Source organism: Nomascus leucogenys, chromosome 11 (assembly GCF_006542625.1).
Source record: "Nomascus leucogenys isolate Asia chromosome 11, Asia_NLE_v1, whole genome shotgun sequence".
Classification (NCBI taxonomy): domain Eukaryota; kingdom Metazoa; phylum Chordata; class Mammalia; order Primates; family Hylobatidae; genus Nomascus; species Nomascus leucogenys.
Window position 1 is genome coordinate 92,560,960 of NC_044391.1, and position 9,526 is coordinate 92,570,485.

Sequence of the window (9,526 nt, forward strand, 5' to 3'; positions counted from 1 at the left end):
GATGGAGCCCTCCATGTGAAATTTCTGACACGGAGAACTACAAGAATGAGCTTGGCACATTCACAAAACAGAAAAAATCAGTGTGGCTAGACTGTAGCGAAAGACAAGTGCAGGCTCTCTTCTCCATCCAACAACCATGGGTGTAGAAACCAGGCCAGTGTTGTCTTCAGCTCAGCCCCAGCAACTAGCAGCACCCAATAATCAGGTACTGAATGAATATGTATATACAAACAAATGAATGAATGAATGCTGGATACCATGTGCATTTCTTCCCCTACAGTTAACACATTTCACAGAATCACAGAATACTGGACCTGAATTTACTCTGCACCCAAACTTGCACCTTCTAATACACTAATCAAACAAATGTTTGTAACATATGCAACGTATTGTTAAAGTCCACAAATTTCCTACTTGATCCATACTGCCAAGGTTCTAATTTCACTAACTAGAGAGACAGCACTTGAAAATTTAGGGTTACTTCAGAGTCTAAACCCGGGTTGTGGCAGCAACACTGTAAGGGAGTACCCAGCAGAAGTCACAGTCAGCCCTTCGTCCTATCACTCGGTCTTCAAAAACTAGAACAACACTTTACATTACAAATCAGAATCTGATGGCTGGAAAAAAAAAAATAGCTCATTTAAAACTGAGAAAGGGACATTACTTTCAGTGGCAATTCCCAGCTCATTGAGGTCCATAGTTTGCAATCTCTTGGTATCCCCAACAGATAGAATAAGAATCCATGGCTATTTAAATGCCCTCAGTCCTGCCTCTAGTTCCCTTACATATTCCAGGAATATGCATCCCAGCAATAGAAATTGCTGGAAGTCACCTCCAGCAATTTCTAGTCCAAACCACTCATCTTACATGTGACAAAACTGAAGTTTAGAGGGCAAGGTGTCAGAGCCAGCTTTATGACGCTGGGCTCTAACTCCAAGCTGTGTGCCTCATTAAACCTCACCATCTCCCAAACCCTCTCTACCTACCCACTGCCAGCTCTGTCAAGATAAAAACTCAACGTTGTCTTCCAGTGGGCCACCCTAGAAGCACACCCTTTCCTGCCCATCTATTACTGTTTAATCAAAATAGTAGTCAAAAGCATTATCAGGTTGTTAAAATAATTGAAACACACTCCAAACACACACACACGCACACACGCGCACAAACACACACACATATGCCTTGCAATTCTAACCCACGGTATTTTAAATCTCTCAAAACTTAGAATAAGAAGACAATGGAGAGAATATTTTCTTTGACAGAAAAAATCTGGAAATAGGAATACCTACCCAGGACCAGGCATAGTATTTCTCATAATTGATGCCCCCAGAATTGTACTCTATGTAATTAGCATCGACTGGAATTGTACTCTACATAAAAAGTGTCCCCAGGAGTCATGGAACCTAGACTATAATGTAATTCATGATCCCTCAAATTGTGCTATGGTCAGCACAGGCCCCACCTTTCTGAGGTTTCTATACTGTCTCTACATAGCACCACCTCCAGCCCTTCTAAAAGGGTTGCACAGTATATATTTTGTTAATTCAAAATTTATTTGTTGAACGAACGCCTGCTGTGTAAAGAAAACTGGTGAGGATCCCTAAGAAAATCAAACGTTGCCTCTAAGAAGGAATTGTCTAGTAGTGAATTTAATCCAAGACAGAAAGTTCTGAGTGTCATGAAAGAGTTGTGAGGTCAGTTCTAAGACAGTCTATGAGTGGGAGGGAAAACTTGAGAGAAATCAGAGACTTTTGTGGAAAAGGAGGTCTGCGAATGTTTAGTGTTGGGGCAGTAGGTACACAAAGGCGACTAAGACAGAGCGCCCCCTACAGAGCATCCATGGGGGAATGAAGTTGTTCCCTACCGCAACGGGGGAGTGGTCGTCAAAACTGCAGAGCTCGGTGGGAGGCCCCTCTGAATTGCCGCCGGTCTTAACATGCTAAAGAGTTTAGTTTTCATTCTGTAGACTAAGGAGTCAGAGGCGGCCTTGAATAAAAACAACCAGATTGAAACTGTGCGTTTGGAAGACTCGTGTGGCTACAGTGTACGAGAGACCAGTCAGAAGAAGGCTGGTGGTAGAGACACAGGAGGAGGGGAGGTCCTGTCGCGGGTGTTGCCCAGGGGACAGTAACTACGGCACTTGCAGGGAACAGTGGAGACAAGGGGACCCATATGATAAACATAAAGGGAAGAATTTTAAGTTGGGGTGATATAAAATGTGTTTTGAGAAGCTGAGGGTACCCCCATGAGACAACCAGGACATGTGAAAAAGAAGTGGATAGAATCATGTTTCTCTAAAGGGAAATCAGCTTCCAACCAGACTGGAAGGAATCACAAGCGGAATTCATCCAACATTTTCTACTTAAGTCCTCCCTCTCTCTCCACTAGAGACCTTATATTTATATGTGCAGAATAACATTTCATTCAAAAAATATCATTAAGATTTTCTTAGAATTCTCAGCACACTGCTAACAAACCAGTTTAGGCCCTGTTCTCAGAGAGCTACTTCCCCCACAGAAATGTAAGAATCAATTTGACATTAAAGCATCTTTCAGACTCAAGTTACTCCAAATTCTATCAGGAAGGGAATCAGAGACTGGTTGTGCTCAGCTGGGCATGGCGGCCATGATTCAATCACAGGAGCACCCGGCTGGGTGGACTTTAGAACCACTATCACTGAGAGAAGGAATGGCGTCGAAACAAGAAGGGCACGGAAGATTAATTCCAGGGCAGAGACACAGAAAGAAGAAAGGCCCAACGGGCAAGACTCGAAAGTATAAGATATCAAAGAGTTTTACAGATAAGGGGGAAAAAAGGAATATTTCCTGAAAGAAATGTACTGGGTACTCTCTCATCAACAAAATATTCCATGACCTCCTAAGTAGATAATTATGCAAACAGCAAACCATGACTTACACTGGCTTTTGTACTAAAGATTACTCCAGTTAATAATGAATAATGAAAATGATTATGCATATTTCTCTGATGTTCTGATAACTACCAGCACACCCTACTTTTTATGAGGCAACGCCATTGTAAAGAAAACACCTGTTTAGTATCTCTGAAAAACAAAAAGAATATCGAATGAAAAAATTACCATGCTGTTATCATTTTCAGGTACTGTTTTCAACTCATGCAACTTTACTAAAATCTCATTTTAGACCAAATTTAATTAAGTGCTCTGGAGTAATGGATTAATAATGTTTCGAGATTTCTTTGAGCCCCATGAGACCTCTCACCAGAAAGTTTTAAATACTGGGCCATTAGTGTATCATTTTATGTGTCCACTCTATCTCCCAAGGGAAAAAATAAAACTTTGGGAAGGCACAGTCATAATCAATGTGTTTGTATTTGAATAATCAGTAACACATAAAGAGGAGAAAACTTTTTTAAAAAAGAAAGGTTTTAATGAACAATGCTGATAGTTGATACTAGTTTAGAAATACGTTAATCTCCAAAAAGCTTCAGGGCTGCACTTACCTCATATGTAATGAATGCTTAATACTGGGGGCGCAAAGCTCAATTCAGGCCATCAAAGAAACATATAAGGTCATATTGGCACACAAAAGGAAAAAGGCAGCTAAGGTCTGTCGAGGTGCTGTTAAAAAGAGTCGGAACCTTCTGATATCTCTTTCTGAGGATTATTTTCCTTCTTTTCTTAGTCTTCTTTTTTTTTTTCTTTAACAAGACGTCACTCTGTCACTGAGGCTGGAGTGCTGTGACACAATCACAGCCTCGACTTCTCAAGCTCAAACTATCTTCCCACCTGAGTCTCCCAATTAGCTGGGACCACAGGCACACACCACCATACTGGCTTTTTTTTTTTTTTTTTTTTTAGAGATGGAGTCTCCCTACATTGCCCACGATGATCTGAAACTCCTGGTTTCAAGCAATCCTCCCACTTCGGCCTCCCAAAGTGCTGGGATTACAGGTGTGAGCCACTGTGCCCAGCCAGGATCATTTTCTATTAGATAAAATCATTGCAATCAAATGTTGATGGGATCAATTTTCCCACTAAATTCTACTTGACCATGGGATAGCATATTTGTATAGTGCTATATGGTTTTTAAAGCATTGCCTTAAATACTTTATTTGATTTTGAAACCAGGGTGTGAGAAAGGCAAACAGTTGTGAGCATTCTTATTAACTATGGTTAAATGACCTACCCAAAGTCACAGAATGAATAAGAGGTGGACAAAGAACTGGGGAGACAGGGTTCATTCCACTCCATTCATTCATGCATTCATTCAGGTACTCATTCATTCAACTAATAGAAACTATGGCTCCAAAGATGAACAAGATCTAGCCTCTGCCCTCAAGAAGTCCACGGTTTAGTAAAGAAGCAGAAAGGAAATCACACACCAAGTAAAACATGAGCATGAAAAGTGTAGCAAAGGGATCTGTGCAAGGCTTTCAGATGAGGTCAGTTCTTAAATCTGGGTTTCAATGGAGAAAGGAATGACTAGGGAATGAGGGGTAAGGGGAAAGACAAGCGTAGGTCATCTAATTTTGTTCAAATACAAAAGTGTATGTGAGTCCTGGCAGAAGCTGAGAGTATGAGGTCAGCAGCAGCCAACTCCTGGCCTTGAATGCCTTACCCTGTGGGCCAAGTTAAGGACAGCCAAGGTGCTTAGGTCCAGAAATATGGTAATCTCCAAAAAGCTTTCTGGGCTGAGCTCACCTCATATGTAATAAAGCACACTGGTGGCAAGTTTCATCTCTTTTAATACTGAGATGTCTTGAAGCAAGAATGACTCAAGCCCAGGTTTGAATGAGTAAATTGTTTGCTGTAGCCTATGTATGTATACACACATTTTCATACACCCACATGGATACAGTTTATATCCATAATACTACACATAATATATGTATCCACATAGATAATACAAAACATACACACAACTCTATAAACCTCACATGCAGAGCCATCTGAATAATGTGTATGTTTATACTGACCCCTTGAGACATGCTCTGATGGACATACGTTACTCAGAGAGGTTACCTGGGCAGGACAACCACGTGTCCTAGGTGATTTCAGACAGTCATTTGCCCGCAGATTAGGCATTGAACCAGGGCTGAACAACATGAATTCCAAAGGCGGTCTAAAGCTCCATGGTTTCATGGATGACAAGCTTACTTGCATGAAGTAGTTTCGCCATTCTCAATAAATAAAATTCCCTGACCCTGGTGAAATTATTCCTTTCTGCTATTCTTTTGTACTCAGGCAGAAAATGTATTATTGATTTCTGATTCCACCACAGAAAGTGTGACTTAGAGAAAAGAGCACTGAATGAGGAGTCAGGACATCTAGATTATTTCCTCAAACCACGCTCCTCGCTGTCCCCTCCCCTTGTTACTGTGTGACCTTGAACAACTTACTTCACACCTCTGGGCTTCAGTTTCCCAAGTGTTCAGTGAAAGGAGTGGCTGAGTGTTCTACAATTCTCTTTCCAGCTCTAAATCTGTAAAACAATCCCAGCCCATCCCTCAAGATTTAGTTTATCTCTGTGAGCTCTAAAAATCAGGGCTAAAACTGGATTCAAATTACCTATTTTCTAACCAAAGAAGATCCTGCTTCACTCACTTTTAAACCATGCAAATCTTGCATAATTTAAATGATCAGTGCTGTCATTGGTTGCTCCGGTTTAAATTATGCATTGTTGCTATATGGGGAAAATTTAGACTGGGTCCAGTCTGGAATCACTGGCTGAGAACAATAAGCCCCCAAAGTGAGAAGGATAAAGGCCTCTCTAGACAGGATCTGCTTTTAATGCTTTGAGCTCAGGGTTTACAAAAAGAGCATTGACTGTGTACATTAAACAGCCACCGAAACAGCGAGGGACTGGTAAGTCTGCAGCAAATTCTCCCAGAAGCCACTGACCTTGGCTGCATTTCAGGGGTCAGGCATTCCCCAGGAGGGGCTCAGCAGGCAGACTTTACCAAGGGCTTAGGAACAAATGAGACATCTCATCTAGATGAGGCCACCTCTCCAAATGTGGGAAGGTGGAGATGATCTGCCCTCCGATTTGTGGAGATTACCCTATGTGGCCTTTGGACCCACTCCAGCAGGCACACCTCACCCACAAGACTGGTCAAAGACCCTGGCCCTCCAGGATATAACTGTCTCCACATCTGCATCTAAGTCTTCTAGCCACCAGTTCCTGGTCCCCAAGCTAGCTGTTGCCCTCTCTGTTTCCACACCTCCCAGCAGGCAGTAAAACAGAAGCAGAGCCCTAAGCTGATAGCCCAGGCCACAAAGAGCAATTTCAGTGAATTGTGCAAAGACATATTTTCAAAATACAGATCACAAGAAAGCACATCCCAAGTGTGAACCGCAGTCGTCCGCCCAGTGGGCCCTCACCGGTTGCTCCCCTGCCTGCAGGCTCTGTGCTTGGTATTTCAGAAAACCTTCCCGAGGAAAAAGCCCACAAGGGACAAGTCCAGGCCCAACTTAAAATCACATCAGACTGCTTTCCAGTAGAGGAGCAAGGTCGAGATTCCGGCCCAGGGAAATCACCGCAAGCCCTGAGCATTGTTCAGACCCCTTCCCCCTTTGCTACTTCCCGCCCCCCACCCCGACCTCCGACCGATTCGCAGCACCCCACCCCCAGTCTGGGCCATCCATCCACCTGATTAACCCGCCGGTAGCAACTCCCAGCGTAGAAAGTAGGGCAAATGAACACACACAGTCGGTAAAGCAGGAAGCCACAGACCTGGCCAATGCACCCACCCTGTTACCAACCCCACCCCGCTGCGCAGGGGGCAGCCGGTTCTTGATGTGGCATTTCCACTCCAGGGAAATAGACAGCTTCCTGTAATAATGCATGAATGAGCTTTGGCTGCCCAACTATCAGAACAGCCCATTTCAAACGGCATCTCTGTTTCTTCTCAACTCCTTACTTGCCTTGCTGAAACCTCACCTCTTAGCCCAACAGCTTAAGACGAAGAGAGAAAGACTTATTAAAAGAGATGTGGAGGAAAAGGTTTAATTAAGGAGACCAAAAAGAAAGTACCACTTTGATCACAAAGGTAGCACTTAATATATCAGTACAGATAGAGGCAATGTCAGAAGTACTAGGAATCCAGGTAAATGGCCCCAAGATTCAGCATCAATCTAACAATGTATTCCTCAGGAGGGCGTGTGAACTTCCATGCTTCATCCATCCTGGTGTCTCCCTGTAGAGAGCCACCATCAATTCCTTCTCATCCACCCTCCATACATCAAGTATATGCGTTCGCTCTCTTTTTAATTTTATTTTTGGTTCAGGAGAGGAAGAAGCAGTCCTTAAATTGGTGTCCAATCCTTCTCAGACACCCGCTGCTGCCACCATCCCCACCCCTCACCCCCTTCCCGGCAGGCAGCATCTAATTAAAATGGCAAGAAAGCTCTGCCCCCCTTCCCCAAAGGAGTGTGTTGGGATCGGGAGTTGGGGGTGGGGAAGCGTCGAAGCAGCACTTGGATTCCTGGTATTCTGATCTCAAAACAACAGCAAAATGGATTCTATATCAGTGATGTCTTAGTCAATACAATGAAACGGCGTCTGAGGTAATTCACGTGAAGGTAAACGCAAACCAGTGGGGCTGGGGGGAGGGAGGTGCTCTACAAAGGACTGGCCACAGACACGGGGAAAACACACACACACACACACACACACACACACACACACACACACACACACTCTCGCTCGCGCTCTCTCTCTCTCTCTCGCACACACTCCAGGGAGTTCCGGTCTGATTGAGGAAAAGCAGAAAACACATCCCTTTCACCTGCTTAAGTTCAGCCATAAAACTGAAACGTTACAGCCACAAAGTCAGAAAGCACAGGCAGGGCTGAGTTAAAGCCATAAATAAAGGTGAGTGGCAGACTGGCATTTAAGGGAGCGCTGAGAGGGCGCCCGGGCGCGGGAGGTAGAAAAGGGGGAGGGGGAGGCAGTTGCCATCTACAAGACCAGCATAGCAATAACTGCCCCCTTGGAGAGGCAGGTTCGGCTTCGCGGGGACAGCCAGCCTCACAATGTCATCTTGCAGGTAGCTGGAAAACGTGAGGGGCCAGTGCCTTTATTCACGCTGGCATTCTTTTTGCAGAAGGGACAGTCGGGTCTCGCGCCTTGGCACCAGACAACTGCCCGGGGCGTGTGTACACACATACACACACACACACACACACACACACACACACGCCTTTCATTTTAATGCTCTTACACCGGCATAAGATGAAACTGGCATAAGCTCCACGAGCCCTTGGGAGAGCCTCGGCCACGGCCAAAGGAAGACACTTACCGCACAGCCTCTGCCGTAGGGGCTCAGCCAGGAGCACCTCAGCAATCCCGAATCAAAACGGGAATCCAGGTTCCCTCCCCGACGCATTCTCCCGCTGCTGTCCCTCTGCCCCAGCCCCAGCCCCCAGTCCACGCACCGAGCCCGTTCACCCTAACCCAAACCACTGGAAAGAAACGAGAAAACATGTCCTGCTCACCCTCAGAGCCGAGAGATCTATTTCATCCAGGCTTCGAGCCGGGGAGTCGCTCGCCATGTCTACTTCTTCGCTGGAGAAATGGACCAAAACCACCCCGAAGCTTTTCCCTTGGAAATTCCACCTTGGTCTATTTCACTCGCGTCCTCATGCGGGTGTCGCGCCAGAGGCCCCGGGCCCAGCCTCCCCCGCCCACCCCAGCCCCACAGCGCCGGATCCCGATCCTCCGCGCGTCGGTCCGCCGGGTCCGGGAGCCCAACCTGCGCGGATCTCCAAGCCCCGAGCAGCGGTGCGTGTGGGCTGAGCGCCCCGATCGGCTAAGGGCGCTGGGGCTGCGTGGGTGTATTTAAATGGGACATGCTTCTTTGCTTGTGCGTGGATGGCGGCTGCATTGGCTGTTATAATGAGACACATCAACTCCTCCACTCAGCAGGGGGAGGGTGGGGGTGGAGAACCACACAGAACTGTCTATCACCGCTTCCTGGGAGGAGTGAAGGGGGAGCGGGGAGGCGGAGGAGGCGTGGTCTTGGACTGGGGAGAGGCCGCGCTTCCTGACCCGGTCCCTCTGCACCAGCGTGGAGGGGGGAGGGGCGCGCACCCTTTCCGCCCAGGCTTTTGCGGGCTCCTCGGGCCGAATCCGAAGGGCTGTTCCTGAACCTTGACTTGCTTATCATAGGGACCCAAGCTCTATTTTTGTATGGCCAATTCGTGCACTGCAGCAAAATGGCCCTTCAGTCGCATCTTGGGGTTTCTCCTCGGTTCAAATGCTCTCGCGCTGAGATAAAGCCGAAGGAAAAAAAAGCGACACCCTCCCTCCCCCACTAATTATTTGTGGGGCCAGAGTAACGCGGGCTGGTGCAACCGGTGCATATAAGGACTTGTGTGCAAGGAAGGGGATCCGTCTCCAGGCGCGGAAAGAGTGGGGGAGAAGCGCACACGCACAGTGCACCCAGCTGGGCGCTTCGGCAGTTTGCAGCTGCGGCGGGGTTGGGTCTACCCGCGGTCCCCGGAATGCCGGACGGCTGGTCCCGGGTGTTGGTCACTCGCCGATTC

General features: G+C 46.6%; 1 protein-coding gene across 3 annotated transcripts in view; it reads right to left on the reverse strand.

Moving 5' to 3' along the window:
* TNIK (TRAF2 and NCK interacting kinase) overlaps window positions 1-8,891 on the reverse strand; it is a 405,268-nt gene extending 396,377 nt beyond the window's left edge. For all 3 annotated transcript variants that reach the window (XM_003256453.3, XM_030822825.1, XM_003256455.3), the window contains exon 1: window positions 8,477-8,891. In XM_003256453.3, coding sequence (XP_003256501.1) covers window positions 8,477-8,533 — 57 coding nt within the window. In that variant the 5' untranslated portion in view covers window positions 8,534-8,891. The remainder of the gene's footprint in view (window positions 1-8,476) is intronic.
* Between the last annotated feature and the right edge of the window lie 635 nt (window positions 8,892-9,526).